Source organism: Salvelinus sp. IW2-2015, linkage group LG4p (assembly GCF_002910315.2).
Source record: "Salvelinus sp. IW2-2015 linkage group LG4p, ASM291031v2, whole genome shotgun sequence".
Classification (NCBI taxonomy): domain Eukaryota; kingdom Metazoa; phylum Chordata; class Actinopteri; order Salmoniformes; family Salmonidae; genus Salvelinus; species Salvelinus sp. IW2-2015.
The window spans coordinates 15,847,579-15,865,849 of NC_036841.1; the positions used below are offsets into that span (position 1 = coordinate 15,847,579).

General features: G+C 47.3%; 2 protein-coding genes across 2 annotated transcripts; both read right to left on the bottom strand.

The window, feature by feature from the left end:
* Nucleotides 1-3,487: 3,487 nt before the first annotated feature.
* On the bottom strand, nucleotides 3,488-5,115 carry six9 (SIX homeobox 9). Its single transcript, XM_023978687.2, has 3 exons — nucleotides 4,532-5,115; nucleotides 4,024-4,187; nucleotides 3,488-3,834 (listed from the first exon to the last, which is right to left on the bottom strand). The coding sequence occupies exons 1-3, from the start codon at nucleotides 4,919-4,921 to the stop codon at nucleotides 3,675-3,677; spliced, it is 714 nt and encodes a 237-aa protein (XP_023834455.1). The 5' UTR covers nucleotides 4,922-5,115; the 3' UTR covers nucleotides 3,488-3,674.
* Nucleotides 5,116-5,386: 271 nt separating this feature from the next.
* On the bottom strand, nucleotides 5,387-14,405 carry LOC111960590 (homeobox protein SIX5-like). The gene is made up of 3 exons (XM_023982660.2): nucleotides 13,662-14,405; nucleotides 10,801-12,251; nucleotides 5,387-8,585 (listed from the first exon to the last, which is right to left on the bottom strand). Exons 1-3 carry the CDS (start codon nucleotides 14,351-14,353, stop codon nucleotides 7,894-7,896), a joined length of 2,835 nt encoding a protein of 944 aa, XP_023838428.1. The 5' UTR covers nucleotides 14,354-14,405; the 3' UTR covers nucleotides 5,387-7,893.
* Nucleotides 14,406-18,271: the final 3,866 nt, after the last annotated feature.

Consider the following 18,271-nt stretch of genomic DNA (forward strand, 5'->3'; position numbering starts at 1 on the left):
TGATGGAATCATTTTTTAAATCTTTCCTGGCAATGGTATTTAACTATTTGATCACATAAACAGGTTGTGGGTCTGCTAGAGTTGCTGGCATGTGACCTGGGGCATACAATGTATCGACTGAATCCTCAAATGAAACACGAATGCGAGTGGATAGAAGGGGCAACAATGTGGATAGAAGGGGCAACAATGTGGATAGAAGGGGCAACAATGTGGATAGAAGGGGCAACGATGTAACGGTCGCGTTCCTCTGGCTCAGACGTTGCGTGCTACGTCATCGGCTGACAGATTGCTATAACGTGTACACTGAACAAAAATAAGCGCCACATGCAACAACTTCAACGATTTTTACCGAGTTACAGTTCATATAAGGAAATCAGTCAATTGAAATAAATTCATTAGGCCCTAATCTATGGATTTAACATGACTGAGAATACACAAATGCATCTGTTGGTCACAGATACCTTAAGGTAGGGGCGTGGATCAGAAAACCAGTCCATTTCTGGTGTGACCACCATTTGCCTCACATCTCCTTTGCATAGAGTTGATCAGGCTGTTGATTGTGGCCTGTGTAATGTTGTACCACTCCTCTTCGGTTGCTGGATGTGGCCCGGGAACAGTAACACGCTGTCATAAGTCAATCCAGAGCATCCCAAACATGCTCAATGGGATACATGTCTGAGTATGCAGGCCATGGAAGAACTGGGACATTTTAAGCTTCCAGGAATTGTCTACAGATCCTTGCAGTATGGGGCTGTGCATTATGAGATAGCGGGAGATGAATGGCAAGACAATGGGCCTCGGGATCTCGTCACGGTATCTGTGTGCATTCAAATTGCCATCGATAAAATGCAATTGTATTCGTTGTCCACAGCTTATGCCTGCCCATACCATAACCTCAATGCAAGGCACTATGTTCACAACTTTGACAGCAAACCGCTTGCCCACACGCCGCCATACTCATGGTCTGCRGTTGTGAGGCCGGTTGGACAGACTGCCAAACTCTCTAAAACGACAGAGGCGGCTTATGGTATAGACATTAACATTAAATTATCTGGCAACCACTCTGGTGGGAATTCCTGCAGTCATCATGCCAATTGCACGGACCCTCAAAACATCTGTGGCATTGTATTGTATGACACAACGGCACATTTTAGAGTGGCCTTTTTATTGTCCCCAGCACAAGGTGCACCTGTGTATTGATCTAGCTGTTTTAATCAGCTTCTTGATATGCCACACCTGTCAGGCTGATGGATTATGTTTGCAAAGGAGAAATGCTTACTAACAGGGGCATAAACAAATTTGAACATTTGAGAGAAATTAGCTTTTTCTGGGTATGGGACAGGCAGGGACAGCGCCTTTAAAATAAACCCTTGCCTCAACGAAAACATGGTGCCAAAAAAGCAAGTTGTGTTGCGTTATCAGTTTTCAGTTGATTGAGAGGCTATAAAAATTACAAACCATGGCAGTTATTGCATTAATTTATTTAAATAACAGCTGATATCAGTATGAAGATATTTGAATACAAAATATTTTGTTAAGGAAGAGTAGGCTAACCATCGATAGTCATGATATCGATAAATGTTCAACTCCAATAAAGCTGGACAGTAGAACTCGACTCTTTCCTGTCGCCAACGCCTCGGGGTCAGGTCACCTTCTCCAAAATCATCGCGACCCTTGACCCCGGGGCCCCTCGCAGGCTGCTGCTGTCCTGCCCCGGACCCCCCGCGTCCCAGAGAGGGTGTTCCTGGGGGCCAGCGGCTCAGCGGTGCCCTGTGCCATGATCCTAGAGCTGGCTTCTGCTTTGGACACCCAGCTCAAAGCTCTCAATCAACAGGTACCGTGTCCAGTTTTGTCCATCAATTTATTTCCAGGGACTTCAGTTTAGTCAGTATAGGAGATTTTGATGAGAAACGGTCAAGTGTTCAAAGCACACCCATCCCAAGTTGGCAGCAAACAAAATTCAGTAACACAATGAGCCTAACATTGTGGTCATAACCTTACATCAGTGTCTGAATTCAGGCAGTTTACTCAGATATAAAGACTGCAATGGAAAGAACAGAGATGCTGAGTAGCTGGGTTTCTCTCCCTACTCTATCCCCTCTCTCCCTCTGCAGTGTAGAGTATAAGGTGCTGACTGTAGCCTTGCAGAGAGCAGCCCTGTTTTTAGCCGCAGTGTCCCCCCCGGAGACTGATCTTGGTAGTCACACCGCCAAGTCATTGCAGCCTCACACAAAAAGGAAAATCAACTGCAGGAGTGACGTTGTTGCTGGGAAATGAGAATTGAGATGATGTTGCCTTGGCTTGGCTACCAGTTGGCACAAAGCAGAACATTCTCACCACTCTCTCTTATCTTCTGCTATTAAATACTACCACCTCCCCCTCTCTTTGCAGGCATCTGCTATAACCCTCCAGCTAGTGTTTTTTGACGGAGAGGAGTGGACAGCCGGACTCTCTACGGATCAAGGCACCTGGCAGAGGACATGGCCCCCCCCCCCCCCACTAGGCTCCACACACACCAGCCTGCTGCAGGCTGTGGTGACAATCAATTACATCCCCTTCCTACATGAAGGTGAGAGGGTGTGCTCATAGACAGACACACTATCACACACAACACGCCTCGGCTGATGGAATTTTGTCTTATGAAATACTTTCAATCCTGCTTTCTTTTTTTCTTTCACACCAACTCAGGTGTTCATGTGCTTCACGTCATTGCCACCCCCTTCCCCCTGTTCTGGTACACACTGGATGACACGGAGGAGAACATGCACCAGCCCACAGTGGAGAACCTCACCAAGGTTCTGGCTGAGTACCTGGGCTTCTAACCACACTTGGACTGGTCCCGTGAACCAGAACCAACAGATTACCTGGAAACCTTTTAACCACAGTGTAGGAAATACGCAGATGGGATTGAGGACAGTTTTGCACTGACATTGCAAAAGACTAGGGCAGATGGATGTTCCATCCACTGAAACCAACAGACTCATAGACACATTGATCTGAGAGCAGAACTACCTTCAAGTTACATTGCTAGATGTTGGCAACTTGCATCACAGAAAACCCTTGATGGTACACGTTCATGTAAAAGAACTGGAAGATTCCTTTCTCTATTCTCAGTGTTGTCTTTCCTGAAGACAGTCAGACTTAATCCTTTTTTATGCTATATGATCATCAGTTGTGATTTTGCCAACAATTGATTTCTGTGAATGTCAGATTTGAGACTTTTGATTTCATGCTCACAGCTGACATTGAAGGTTCTATTCATATGGCATGGAAGTGACCGAAAACTTGAAACCTAATAATGGTTGTACCATCACTGGATATCTTCTGTATGCATTACCTCTCCCCAAGAGGTTTCCGGCACGTCTTGGTTTTAGCTATGGAGTTGTATTTTCATCGGTATCGTTCAGCACATCTTGCCAGAGGGCTGCTTTTTAAACATTGTTTATTTACATTTGCTTGTGTCAATGATTAGGTCTGGTGACAACGGTTTTCAATTCAACTGCATTTAATTTTTTTCAGATTTAAACACTTAGCAATTTTTGATACAGGGTGTCACGAAACTACAGAGCTAAATTACTAAAAAGATTGTTCTCTCACATTTCTGGCTAGACAACTGAATAGTATTGCCTCTGAAGTGAACATACTATACATGATGGCTCAGGTAGTGGAGAGATTCAGAGTTGTCCCCCACCCATATGGCTCAGAGGTGGGGGTTGGGGGCAGGAGAAGGGGGGACTGGGGGTGCCTGGAGATGAAAGGTCATTGTCAGAGGAGGGGTATGCTGCTCCTGGGGTTCTGTTGGAGCCAATAAGTGGTCCACAACCTTCCTGTTCCCTGAGAGGAGAGAGAGCACATGTCAGTTCTCTGGTCGTGCCAGAAGAGGGCAGTGGTAGTCCATGAGATGTAGTACAGTCCTTAAAGCGAAAGAGGATTGACTGCTAGACAAACATTAGAAATTAAAGGAGGGATGAACATTTTCTCGTGAAACGTATTAGAGGGAGAGCAGAGAAAGTGAAGACTCACCCGGTAGTACCGTGAGTTGCTCGGTCCCGTTGCCGTCTGTTCTTGAACCAGTTGCTCACCTGGGTGGCGGTGAGACCGGTGGCGGCCGCAAGCGCTCGTTTCTCACGTGGTGAAGGGTAAGGTTTATGGTAATACCACTCCCGCAGCACACTCCGGGATTTCTCCTGTAAAGAGGAACATTAACCTCAGATTTATGAAACAAGTAGGTTAATGATTTAAAGTTCATAGTAGCAGTAAGAGGCCTCTGCTCCTCATCTCCTTCCCTTCATCTGCACTGATATGAGGGAAGTTACATCCATCATATTGCTTTGACCGGTCCTGTGAAGACAGGTGTTCAGTGCATTTGAAGCAGACTGAGTAAGACACTTTAGGCTTAATTAATATCCAGGTAGAAAGTCCCTTTTGTCTTGACATACCCCATCTTGACTCCACAAGGGCCTTCCTCCCCTCATCTTTTTTGTCTATTCTAAACTCAGATGCAACACCTTATGCATTTAATTCACTGTACCTTGAAGCAGTAGCTGGTCTCCTCTCCATCCCAGATGGTTCTTGGCAGGGGAAACTTACGGCGTACGCGGTACTTCCCCACAGCCCCAAGGGGGCGCCCTCTCTGGCACTCAGCCTCCAGATAGTGTGCCCTCAGCCAGAGCTGCTGCAGCAGGGGGTGGCTGCGATTGGAGAAGGGGAAGCCCTCCAGGAGGGCGTAGAGGTCTGAGAAGCACCCCAGATGGAAGGCCACGGCAGCCCGTGCCTTCAGGACGCTCTCCAGACCCCCCAGGCAAGAGGAGGAAGGGGGGGGAAGAGTGCGGAGGAAGCCAGTCAAGCTCTCCATGCGTCCGCTCTGCAGAAGGACCTCGCACACACACGCCACTTGTTCTGCCGAGAAGACCATTGCCATGGAGATGGAGCCCACGCACGACGAGAGGTCAAAGGTTAGTTGGCCTACCTCTGTGACCTTTCACAACTCTCTGTGAAGGGAAATGTTTTAGAGATAGCTTGAGAGTCTGTAGAGAACGTTAGCTGCTGTCGGGTGAATAAGTCTGTATGAATGTGTATATCTCCTTATTCATACCCTGTCTCCGCCCTGGCAATGTTGAACTCACAGGTAACCTGAGAGCATGGGGGTTACAAAAACAGACACACCTGATTGGGTACACAACAGAGAAAGCATTCATCCAGAGAGAAAGCAGGATTGTGTTGTGCAAACAAGTGTATTTAAATCTAATTTACTAACCAAATTGCAAAAGCGCTTCTAACGTGGTTTGGTAGTGTAGGCACTCAATAGTTTGTTCCCCCATGACCCATAAATCTCACGTGGGAGATTTAAATAGAAGCATTCACAAAATCGCCCCAAAACCAAAAATGTATTCTTTATATAGTTTATTAGAATATCACAAAACTGCATATAAAAAATAAAATACCTTAAGTACAAAACCAACCTCAAATGTTTTTGTTTTTTAAAATCTAATAATCCCTTTACTCACTTAAAGTACATTTTTTTAAATACATCTTTGGATAACTCAGGAGGTTGTGTGTGTGTGCGCGCACAAATTCCTGACCCTGATTTTAACAGCCTTTGGAGCACCACACACTAAAAGATAAACAAAACACTACATGTAGACAAGGGGTGGGCTCATGGATACACAAACAAAAACACACATTAACACACTTTCCCTTTAGCCTCCAACTCATGCACTGTATCGTATGGAAAAAAAATGCCTCGAACCAACGAAACATTTCCAAACACCGATTAAAAAAAACTTGTAACATTCCTTTGACAGGTATTAACATCCTATTCAGATTGTGAAAGTGTATAATATCATTTGAGAAGTGGTGATTATCATTAGCTACACATTCTGAGACTGTACAACCAGCCATCGTCTGAGAAGGTCCACTGATGCTTTTTCCTATGTCCATGTTCCTCAAGGACTGCTCGTTTTTTCCCCTCCATTCGAAGTATTCAAAGGTTACTACTAGAAAATGATTGATACATGCTTTAAATACACACAGAAAATAAACAAAACACACCAATATAAAAACACAGTTGGGAGTGACACGGAAGAATAGCGTTGTTTTACTGTTGGCCAGAGAACTAACTGCCATCTGTGCTTTGGTTATGGAGATGGTGAGTACTGTACGTTTGTGGAGAGATGGTGAGTACTGTACGTTTGTGGAGAGATGGTGAGTACTGTACGTTTATGGAGAGAACTGCACCAAGTCTCGTTGGATACCATTCCATTCTAGGAGACCCGTCACCTGCTCTCAGCACTTCATGACTCACTGTTGCTGATATCAGGATAGACAGAGGCTGTTTGAAACTCAACCTAACCAGCTAATTCGACCTATCCCGTCGCTTCAGATCAGTGAGTGCAATTCGTCAAGAACAGAGAAAAGGCAGCAGGTTTTCAGAATAGAATCTGGCCATCACCGAAGGCGTAAACATGACATGGACGAAATGGGTAAAACGTACAATGAGTAGGGAGTTCTCAATGGTGATGATGTCATGGAAGGTGTTAGTGATGCTGAAAGAGCAACGGCCGTACAACCAAGAGCATCACATTACGTTTCTCTGGAGTTCAAGAGGGATACGGGTTAGTACAAAACTCCTATTCGACATCAATGTGGGAAGTTGCTCGTCTCAATGGTGCTTCATTTTGTGAAGAGTAGAACACATTCTTCACTCATGAAGATACAAAGGCAGGAAAACCCACACTGGCCCACCAACTAGATAATAAGGCACTTATTAGGTCTAGCTCAAACCCATACAAGGATATAAAAATAAAAAAAACAATATTTTTCCATTCATAGACCATTTGTAGTGTACGATTGTGGCGCAAATATCGCACCATGTGATCAAGCAGAGTGTAGTGTACACGCGTTAGACAGTGTACGAAACCTGTCTTCACTAAAGATCGGTCTATCCTAATTAGACTGGCCTACATATGTAATACATGTCACATGACCATATTCACAGAGGACCATGCATTGATTGCATAGAGTAAAAAAAAGCAGTTTTCCTCCAACAGACGTGACAGAGTTTAGCATGTACGCCAACCTGTAGTTAAATGAGGAGCCTGTGCTCTTGACGCGGTGACACTGCTGACAGAGCGGAGTACACAGTCCATCTCGATGCTGGAGTGTTCCCGGGGTTCCTGGTGTCACGGTCGGCCCACTTTCTGTTTGCGTTCACTGAGGCTAATCTGTGCAATACTCAGCAGCACCAAAGTGAGCAGCCATTCGGAACCGTCCAGTCCAACAGCACTTAACGCTAGGCTGCGTCTGAATTTGGCTGAGTTTAGAGACTTAAAACAAGACAACCTGGCCGTGGCGTACTGCTCAACCCAACGCCAACTAAAACCCAAGGCATTCGTTCCCTTGTAGTAGAAATAGTGTTGGCTGAAACGGGGACGCCTGTGCATAAAAGCCGCAGAATGTCCTTAGAAATTAACTTGATGCCGAGTAAAAGGAACCGTGCCTCGCTTGGAGAGTTAGGACTTTTACTCAGCTCCTCCATTTTGTCTCTGACTGGATTTTGTGACACAGGAAGGGCTCTTGACTTGGGAGGGAGGCAGATGACAACAGTATAAGAGTTCTAAAATTGTGGAAACCAAGCAGTGGACAGTTGCGTAACATAAGTCAGGTAACAGGCTAGCCTATATGCAAGGCCGTCCTCCAGGTCATTCCATGTTGCATACAATCAGCCTATCCCGTGACGGTTTATCCAAAAGGATCATCGCCTAGGATTTTTGAAGTCAAAGCACCTTTCTCATACAGGTCCACAGCTCAATGCAAACCTATCCAAGGGAGCACTGAGGTTGTTCCGTAAACATGTAGTCTTGCTGATGTGGGTTGGGGGGGGCAGGGACTGGATTACAGCCTCAACTCGTCATCCACAGGGACTGATTGTAGCTGGGTGAGGATCTTGGGGTCTCCATCCATCTCCTCTGGGTCCCCCAATGGCGACACCCTGTCCACATCCTGTTCTGGAGAGGGGCTCCCCAGTAGCAGTGCCTCGCCTCCAGGTAGGCCCAGCAGAGCTGGGTCCTCGGGTAGATCCCCCTTCCCACGGACGTCAAACATAGTCAGGCTGGCAGAGGTGGAGAGGGGGACAGGGCTCCAGGTGGTCTGGGAGAGCTGAGTGGTGGGGGTCACTCCGCTGCACATGGGGCTGAGAGAGAGCATGCTCTCTGGGGTGAGGGCATTGGGAGGGGTGTGGGTGGCAGAGAGGTCCAGGGTGTGTGGGGAGGTGGTGGAGAGGGACTGGTTGGTGGGGACACCCGTCTCATGGGTGCAGTAGAGCGGAGAGGAGTTGATGAAGCAGAGGGGGGACGTCTGGAGGGTGTTGGAGGCTGAGACAGAGGTGGAGACTGGGATGAGGGTAGGTGTAGGGTGGATGACAGGGTTGAGAGTGAGTCCGGGGCCTACTCTGTTGGTGAGGTGGGTAGAAGCCTCAGGGACGGGTTTCATGGGCAGGCTGCCGAACTGGATGCCAGCCGGGATAGTTAGGATCAGCTTGCCGTTTTGGTAACTCAGGATGGGGCTTCCACCATAGAGGAGATTCCCTACAGGACAGAGGAGAGGTGGAAGTGGAGAAGAAGTAGTAGGGGAAAATAATTTGTTAGCAGTTCATCACCAACATTAACATAGCTAAATTTGCCCTAAAAAGCAAATGACTTAGTAATAGGTCAGACACACAGAGAAGATTGACTGCCGATAGGTACTTAGCACAGTATGAGGCTTTCCTTATCTTGCTAGAACAAAAGACAACCCGTTGCGTACCGATCTGATACTGACGAACCTGCCGTTTCAGCACAACTTTAATCTGAGCCAATCAGAGAGCACGGACCCCCTGTGGGGGATCCGAAAAGTCAACTATGGGTAGCTGCAGTCCAATATGGCGCCCGGAGTATGGGCGAGTGGATGCGTCGAAAGGAGTGGGTGTATGGAAAGCGAATCAGGTAATTGGGCAGATTTGTTGCCACTCAAGACCATTTTGCGTGGCTGATTGGGCTGCACGACGAGTCAATAAGCAGGCGATCAGGGCACCAGTGTTGTATGGGCTTGCCTGCCGACCTGCCCGTGATACCACGGTTGTGTCACCAGTGGTAGCTAACGTGGCCACCCCCCCCTATGATTTTATTTCAAGTAGGATAGCAACCTACACAAGAAATATTGATACATGAACATAAAGTCTATGCAATGGGGAGGGCATGAACGGAAACACAACCGGGACACAGTGCCTTTCGCTCCTGCTTGACCAGCACTACTGTCCGGCAACGGCGTGGGAAGAAGCTACCTAGTATCAGGGGGACAGTCAGTAAGCACGCGCATATAAACACATGAAGCAACAGTACACCCATCATCACTTTTAAATTAAAAATAAACAAATCGTCAATTATAACTGAAAATGTACAATTATTTATGTAAAACTAACAGTGAAATCAGACTCGTCCTCTGGCTTCAAAACAGAAGTCGAATCTCTCGCGGTATTATAGCTCAAATGTACGGTAGTTGCGTGGTAAGAAACGGGAGGGACAACAACAACAACAAAAACACCACTCAATCAAAACCGCCTAACCGATGGCAGAGCACTTCACACATCCACTCCTTTCCACACGCCCACTACTTTCCTTTCGACACACCCATACTCCAGACGCCATATTGGGATGCTTCTCTGAAAAGGAGTGTGTCAACAGAAGACAACAAAAACGAAAAGAAAAAAAAGGCACAAGATATCCACCCCACGTTAGCTTGCCAACTGAGCCAGGCAGTCACACAACACTTCATGTGAAACCCATGGGGTGGTAAGTGCAGCACAATGCACACATTAGCTGCTTTACCAAGCTAGCTATCTAGCTATCACGTGATCATGACTCTCAGTTCCATTACACATAAGAGTCATTGGATGAAGGCGTCTACTGTACAGGGGACTTTGGTAAAGAGCCCAGATGCTCAATATAAACATTAACACTCGTCACTCGTGGTATGGTTTTGGAAGCATAAGGAACCTTATATTTCATATCGGCGATAAATAACTGTCTAAAAACAAAAAAGGTTAACTTGATACACAACTGGATAGGGTTAAAGTTAGTGTTTCCATATCTCCATGTTACAACGCTTGTTTACAGAACACAAGAGGCGACCACCTGTGCTAATTAGCCATTTAGCATGCTCCAAACACCGGTGTGTAAGTGTAACTCGGGAAGTGAGGCGGAAATGTAGTTCCGTCGGATGGAGGCGCACACACAGCTGTATGGATTTGTACAAAATTGCTACAATAAGTAGATTTTTTTATTTGAAGGATTCTTTCTCGCTGATGAAAGATAAGGGCCATATGTTTCGAAAAGCCGTATTGCAAGCGATGAGTATTGACGTTTCTAAACGTTAAAAACACAGCATTGTTCACGAGGTAGTCGTGGGCGAAGCTAATGACTGAAACTGTAGGGAGAAGGCAGAATGCTGCCTAGAGTTTGAGCTAGCCATCTAGCAAGATGAATAATTAAATGTCATTCACTCTCCATTATCCCATACGGCCAGTGCCAGTTCCCTTGCTAGCTAATTTTAGCTCAAAAGTTAGCATCACCATTTGCCAGTTAGCAAAAGCCAAACAAAGCTTTAAAAAAAAACTACTGCCATCTTGTGGTTTGGAGTGTTTCAGTGATCTGATCAGCGGTTGGTCTATATGATGTGAACAACAAAAAAGTTGACTGCCAACACTGGGCAGCGGTGCTAAGTCCCTATCGGCAGTCTTCTCCGTGTGTCCGAGTCTTAAGTTACCTGGCGAGGCGGAGGGGAGCTGAATGACCCCAGAGTTGAGGAGCTGGACACTAGGAGCCATGCTGGTCGGGGGGCCTACAGTCTGGAGGGGTCCCAGCTGGTTTATCCTAAATGGCCCCTGAGGTGTCCCACCTCCAGTGGCCGAGGCTAGGATCTGGAAAGCCCCTCCAGATAGGGAATGGGTGGCCGGGCCGACCTGAGGGAAGGAAAGTTGTCCCGCGGAGGAGACAGGCACCAGCTGGGGCAGGGAAAGGGGAACCAACTGGGCTGGGGTTGTCTCTTTCGACTGGGAGACGGGAACCACTTGGGTAGGGGAGGAGATGATCTGGGGATGGCCTAGTGGGGACTGGATCTGTGTCAGACTGGGGATTGTAGCTGAGGTCTGGTCACCCAGCTGGAGTGTGAGTCCTTGGGGGAGCTGTCCATTGGTGAGCTGGGACAGGGAGAGGATGGTGGATCCCGTTCCCAATGTAGACGAACCAGTATGATGCTGGGGGAGGGGTTGGGCAATGTTCAGAGTCTGGTGGCCCTGGAACTGGGAGAGGGTGCCCTGGGGGAGGGAGGAGGTGAGGGGGGGGACAGGGACTAACTGGGGACACTGGCCTCCAGGGTTGTGTTGGACCAGTTGGGATACGGGGACACCCTGGATGGAGGGCACCACCTGAGGCAGGGAGAATACCTGTGGGGTGGAGTAGCTGTAGGATGACACCACCTGGCAGATGGAGCTGGAGGGGGTGAGCTGAGAACCAGCTGTGGCAAACACAACATACTCCCCCTGCTGGTTGGGGAGGCTCACTACAGGGCTGGAGATGACCACGCCCGGGGATGACTTAGAGACCTGGAGGGTGTCGGAGAGGTGGCCATTTTGAGTCAGAACCAGTGAGGGGAGGGTGGGGGAGAATGTTGAGGAGGGGGAAGGAGAGACTGTCTGGATGTCCTCTGCTTTGAGAACCATCCCCTCTGGGACATTGATGAAGTCCAGGGTGGGGATAGTCGAGGGGTTCATCAAGCTAACATTGTCCGTCTTACGGTCCTCGGTCAGGGGAAGGGAGATGGCAGAGCTGGGCTGGGCCTCCATGGCTGTAACCTCCTGGCCCTCCAGACCCATATCCTGCACAACCKCACTGCTYTTGGATATGATCTGCGCTCCATTGWAGAGCAGAGGYGAGTTAGCCGATATGGGGCTGAGGGTAACCGTGTGACCATCGCTCAGGGTCAGCCCGTTGATGATGACGCCACCCCCTGCCCCGGAGATCAGGGAGCCCCCGTTGATGAGTAAGGGGTGGGAGGCGGTGAGGAACCCACCAGCCCCGTTGAGGAAGATCTGGCCTCCAGTGCTGCAGGGGGTACCAGAGAGGGAGATGATGGAGGCTGTGGAGCCCACAATGTCCTCTGGTTTGTCTGAGATGTCGTCAGCCTCATCGTCTGTGCTGTGGTTGCCATCGGACTCACTGAGAAAACACAGGAGAGGAGCAGAGGAGAAAGATAGGGGGAGTGAACCGTGGGGGGAGTGAGACAATGAATAGAGACAGCGTATGGAAGAAGGGGGAGTAGAGGGCAAGGATTGCCCGACGGAACGGAAAAAAGAGGGGAAAGGGATCAGAATGTTACAATACACATAACATATGGTAAATCAATAATAACGGTCAGTGACAATCTCCTTTGATCCTATGGTTTACACCGTATGTGATGTGTATGTCCTGAAATATCCTAGTGCACTGAAGCAGTGTGGTTAACACAGAGAACAATGGACAACTGATTTACTGTCCCCAGCCACCACAGCGTCTATATATAAGATAAAGACTGGGCTGCATGGGGGATGATCGGCAGTCTCTTTTTATTTCCCACACATGGGAATAAAGGACATCAACAACTGACACATGAAAAACCCAATTTCCTGTGTAGCTTTGTAAACTGCAAACTTCCCTGTCCAAAACTAGCATAATGTATGTAGTCTTTTCACACACAACTGTATTAAAAAATATATATATATATAAAAAAATATATATATATTGGATTTTTAAATGTGCACTCCAAACGGGGCCCAGGAGAGCTTAAGACATTTAAGTTTTTAAATATATTATTTTCTCCTTTTGTTCCCTAACACCTACATTTCCTCTCTCTTTCGGTCTCTGTTCCCCCTGCTCTCCCAGCGGTGCAGGGCCTCGGGAGCGCGCAGAGGTCCGCCGGGAGACTTTGCGGTGCAGGATTTCAGGGAAATTTGAGCCACAATGGGCGCCCGGATCTCACATTTCACAACAAAGCAACATGCTCTTGCTCCCAGTCGTGCTCTCTGAGACATGTGTGGCGTTATCACTGTCAAAGAATTCATGCATTCTGTCATTCATAAACATCAAATCAATTATTTGTCACGTGCGCCGAATACCACAAGGTGTAGACCTTAAAGTGAAATGTAGTTATTGCAGGGATTTGATTTAAATATGTTGAACATGAACCATACAGTTGAGATAAACCACACAGTCGAGCCCATGGTTCAGAAAAGTCTGCATTACATAAAATATGTTTGGAGCACTAAAATAATATTGCAGTTGACAGATTCATATATGTTACAATGTTAGGCTACTTTCTAGCGTTCACTCCTACCTATCTGATCTGGAGAATTTCGGTGAACATTGTTTTTGTGTCAAATGAATCAATATCTTGTGTGCCGTGTGCAGCAGTATAGACTATATGAACTCCCATAGTCTGGCTGCCTTGCTAAAAATATACAACTCCGCACATAAACAATTGTGTTCATTATAAGACGAACCATATAGACATAGATGTTTGACATGCAATCGTGTATGAAAGGTTTTAATGGGGTATTTGTTTACAAATGTAGAAAAGAATGCATAGCCTACCTTTTGCTGTTGGTACCAGACGGGGTTCGGTCTCTCTGCCGTCGATTCTTGAACCAATTGCTGACTTGTGTGAGGGAGAGTCCAGTCACTTTGGCCAAGTTTTTCTTCTCGTCTGGAGTGGGGTACCTGTTGCTTTTGTAACACTCTTTCAGTGCATTCCGAGACTTCTCCTTGAAACAATACACCGTTTCCTCTCCATCCCAGATTGTTTTCGGCAGGGGAAACTTCTTCCGAAGCCGATACTTGTCCACAGCGCCCAGGCTACGACCTCGGGACCTCTCTGCCTCCTTGTAGCGCGCCTGCAAGTAGAGGTCCTGCAGGAACCCATGGTTGCTCGGGTGAAAGTCGTGGCTTTCCAATATTGCGTACAGCTCCTTGAATTCTTCCCGGTGGAAAGCGACCAGTGCCTGGGCCTTGAGCAGCGTCTCGTTGCCACGTAGCAGCTCGGCCGAAGGAGGGATGGTTGATAGGAATCTCCACAGGCGATCCACATTGCCTGCCTGTAGAAGGGCTTCGCACAGACATGCTACTTGATCGGTCGAAAAGCTGAGCGCCGAGTTCTGAAAAGTTTTTAGCAATTGTTCCGAAACTTCATCCGGATCCGTCTCCTCTTTCACCGGAGCGGCCTCTTGGGTAGGATTCTCTGTGCTATTCTCAGATTGTTCTGCAGACTCCAAAGACAAGGAAGCCATTTTTAGTTTAACTTTTTTTATTTTAGTTCCTCCCCTGCGCGCTCTCTCTCGCCCATTCTCTGTCGACGAGTGTCTGCCACAGCTACACGCGTCACGCACGCCTCTAACCTCGTCAATCTCCGATTTTAAGATTCGTTATAGCGATGCCTGTTCAATACCTTTTATTAGGCTACTGGTAGATACATGTTATTGTTCAATTCCAGATTGAATAACCACGTTATTTTATTGACAATGTTATGTTATTATCAGATTGTACTAAATAGGCCTACTGCCTTCACCCCCCCCCCCCTTTTTTCTTTTCTTTCAGTATACACTTTTTTCAGCCTGTCTATGGAGGATCAGGATATACTAGGGCCCGGCTATGTGGTGTGTACGTATTCCAGATGAGATGATGTACATTATAACGTCACGTGTAGATGTGTCCATCTGTTTACTGATCTCAAAGTCTGTTGATTTCACATGAACAGTTGAATTGAGCAGCATCAGCTCTTTCCATCTGCGAGATAGGACTGCTGGTGAACTAGCCCATGCATCGCTTATGTCTGTGTGCTGTGTGTTGTGTGTTCTTTCCCTGCTGTCTGTTTACACTTTAGATGGTTGATAGTTGTCTCTCCAGTTCCTCAGCTGGCATCTGAATGAGCACCTGGTGTGGTTTCTCTATCCAAATATTCTCAGTGCAACACACACACACACACACACACACACACACACACACACACACACACACACACACACACACACACACACACACACACAAACACACACAGTGCCATGATGTGAATGTTGTTTTAGAATTAAAATGTGCACCCATCTCTCTGACAGTGGGGTTGGTACAAGAGCTGGTTTGATTGGTTTGTGTAAATAGAGTGTGCAAATTTGTGACTGTATTTTGCCTTTCTGATAGAATGAAAAAATCAAATTGTATTTGTCACATGCGCTGAATACAACAGTGAAATGATCTTTCAGTGAAATGCTTACTTACAAGCCTTTAACCAACAATGCAGTTTTAAGAAAAATAAGTGTTAGGTAAAAAATAGATAAGTAAGAAATAAAAATAAATGATTAAAGAGCAGCAGTAAAATAACAGTAGCAAGGCTATATACAGGGGGTACCGGTACAGAGTCAATGTGTGGGGGCACCGGTTAGTCGAGGTAATTGAGGTAATATATACATGTAGGTAGAGTTAAAGTGACTATGCATAGATAATAACCAGAGAGTAGCAGTAGCATAAAAGAGGGGTTGGTGGGTGGCGGGACACAATGCAGATAGTAGCCAATGTGCGGGGGCACCGGTTAGTCAGGGTAATTGAGGTAGTATGTACATGAATGTATAGTTAAAGTGACTATGCATATATGGTAAACAGAGAGTAGCAGCAGTGTTAAAGAGGGGTTGGGGGGGAACACAATGCAAATAGTCCGGGTAGCCATTTGATTASCTGTTCAGGAGTCTTGTAGCTTGGGGGTAAAAACTTTTGAGAAGCCTTTTGGTCGTAGACTTGGCGCTCTGGTACCGCTTGCCATGCGGTAGTAGATAGAACAGTATGACTGGGGTGGCTGGATTCTTTGACAATTTTTAGGACCTTTCACTGACACCGCCTGGTGTAGAGGTCCTGGATGGCAGGCAGCTTAGCCCTAGTGATGTACTGGGCCGTACACACTACCCTCTGTAGTGCCTTGCGGTCGGAATCCGAGCAGTTGCCATACCAGGCAGTGATGCAACCAGTCAGGATGCTCTCAATGTTGCAGCTGTAGAACCTTTTGAGGATCTGAGGACCCATGCCAAATCTTTTTAGTTTCCTGAGGGGGAATATGCTTGGTCGTGCCTCTTCACGACTGTCTTGGTGTGTTTGGACCATTCTAGTTTGTTGTTGATGTGGACACCAAGGAACTTGAAGCTCTCAACCTGCTCCACTACAGCCCCGTGATGAGAATGGGGGCGTGCTCGGTCCTCCTTTTCCTGTAGTCCACAATCATCTCCTTAGTCTTGGTTATGTTGAGGGATAGGTTGTTATTCTGGCACCACCCGGCCAGGTCTCTGACCTCCTCTCTATAGACTGTCTCGTCGTTGTCGGTGATCAGGCCTACCACTGTTGTGTCGTCTGCCAAACTTAATGATGGTGTTGGAGTCGTGCCTGGCCACGCAGTCGTGGGTAAACAGGGAGTACAGGAGGGGACTGAGCACACACCCCTGAGGGGCTCCAGTGTTGAGGATCAGCATGGCAGATGTGTTGCTATCTACCCTCACCACCGGGGGGCGGCCCGTCAGGAAGTCCAGGATCCAGTTGCAGAGGGAGGTGTTTAGTCCCAGGATCCTTAGCTTAATGATGAGCTTTGAGGGTACTATGGTGTTGAACGCTGAGCTGTGGTCAATGAATAGCATTCTCACGTAGGTGTTCCTTTTGTCCAGGTGGGAAAGGGCAGTGTTGAGTGCAATAGAGATTGCATCATCTGTGGATCTGTTTAGGCGGTATGCAAATTGGGGTGGGTCTAGGGTTTCTGGGATAATGGTGTTGATGTGTGCCATTACCAGCCTTTCAAAGCACTTCATGGCTACGGACGTGAGTGGCTTGGCGGTAGAAGCTGTTAAGAAGCCTTTTGGACCGAGACTTGGCGCTCCGGTACCGCTTGCCGTGTGGTAGCAGAGAGAACAGTCTATGACTAGGGTGGCTGAATTCTTTGACAATTTTTAGGACCTTTCACTGACACCACTGGGTATAGAGGTCCTGGATGGCTGGAAGCTTGGCCTCAGTGATGTACTGGGCCGTACTACGCACTACCCTCTGTAGTGCCTTGCGGTCGGAGGCCAAGCAGTTGCCATACCAGGCAGTGATGCAACCAGTCAGAATGCTCTCGATGGTGCATCTGTAGAACCTTTTGAGGATCTGAGGACCCATGACAAATATTTTTTGTTGTGCCCTCTTCACGACTGTCTTGGCTGTCACACCCTGATCAGTTTCACCTGCCTACCCCGGCTCCCCGAGATACCCCGGCTCCCCGAGATCTCCGGAGCGATATTCTGGGGATCCTGGAACTTGCTGGGGTTTTCTTTCTCAATGCTCCCTTATTTTTGAGCTGCAGCCATCTTCGTTCCCTTCGGACCCATCGAAGATGGCGTATATTATTACGCTAATGTCAGCAAGGGTGCTCTCCTGGGCTATGGCAGTTTGGGAGCAACAATCCGCCATTTGTTGTCATCTGGAGGATTTCATGGTAGAGGTGAGGAAGGTATTCAATTCTCCGGTATCCGGGAGAGAGGCGGCCAGTAAACTTCTTGAATTACGTCAAACCTCCCGTAGTGTGGGGGGCCGCTGTTGGAAGACAAGGATGTAGAACGCGTTTGCCTATCGAGTGACCAAATKTATATATTTAACCTTACAAAATTGTATATATTTTGGTTTGGCCAGGCGTCTGAAGTGACCCCTAAACAATTCAGATCAAGTTTGAGAAATGTAAGTTTGTAATGTCGTCTACCCGGCCAAAAACTAGGTCTGTAAGAGCAGGCCGCAGCAAGCCCGCGCCCTTTCTTGATTCACCCCCGCCACTGGATGCTGCTAATGCCGGCCTCCCAGAAACACTGACTGTGTGTCACGTTCCTGACCTGTTTTCTGTTAGTTTTGTATGTGTTAGTTGGTCAGGACGTGAGTTTGGGTGGGCAGTCTATGTTTTCTGTTTCTATGTTGGTTTAAAGGGTGACCTGATATGGCTCTCAATTAGAGGCAGGTGGTTATCATTTCCTCTGATTGAGAGTCATATTAAGGTAGGTGTTTTCACACTGTTTGTTGTGGGTGGTTGTGTCCGGTGTCTGTGTTTGTTTGCACCACACGGGACTGTTTCGTTTGTTCGTTCGGTTTATGTAGTCTGTTCCTGTTTCATGCGTTCTTCACGTTATATGTAAGTTCGTGTCCAGGTCTGTCTACAT

Bases quoted from the DNA above. Each gene is read 5' to 3' on its own strand.
- six9 (XM_023978687.2), bottom strand. From the start codon at position 4,921: ATGGCAATGGTCTTCTCGGCAGAACAAGTGGCGTGTGTGTGCGAGGTC. The intron at 4,188-4,531 runs GTACAGTGAATT...TCCTCTTTACAG, and splicing joins AGACCAGCTACTGCTTCAAG to GAGAAATCCCGGAGTGTGCT. The intron at 3,835-4,023 runs GTGAGTCTTCAC...CTCTCCTCTCAG, and splicing joins GCAACTCACGGTACTACCGG to GGAACAGGAAGGTTGTGGAC.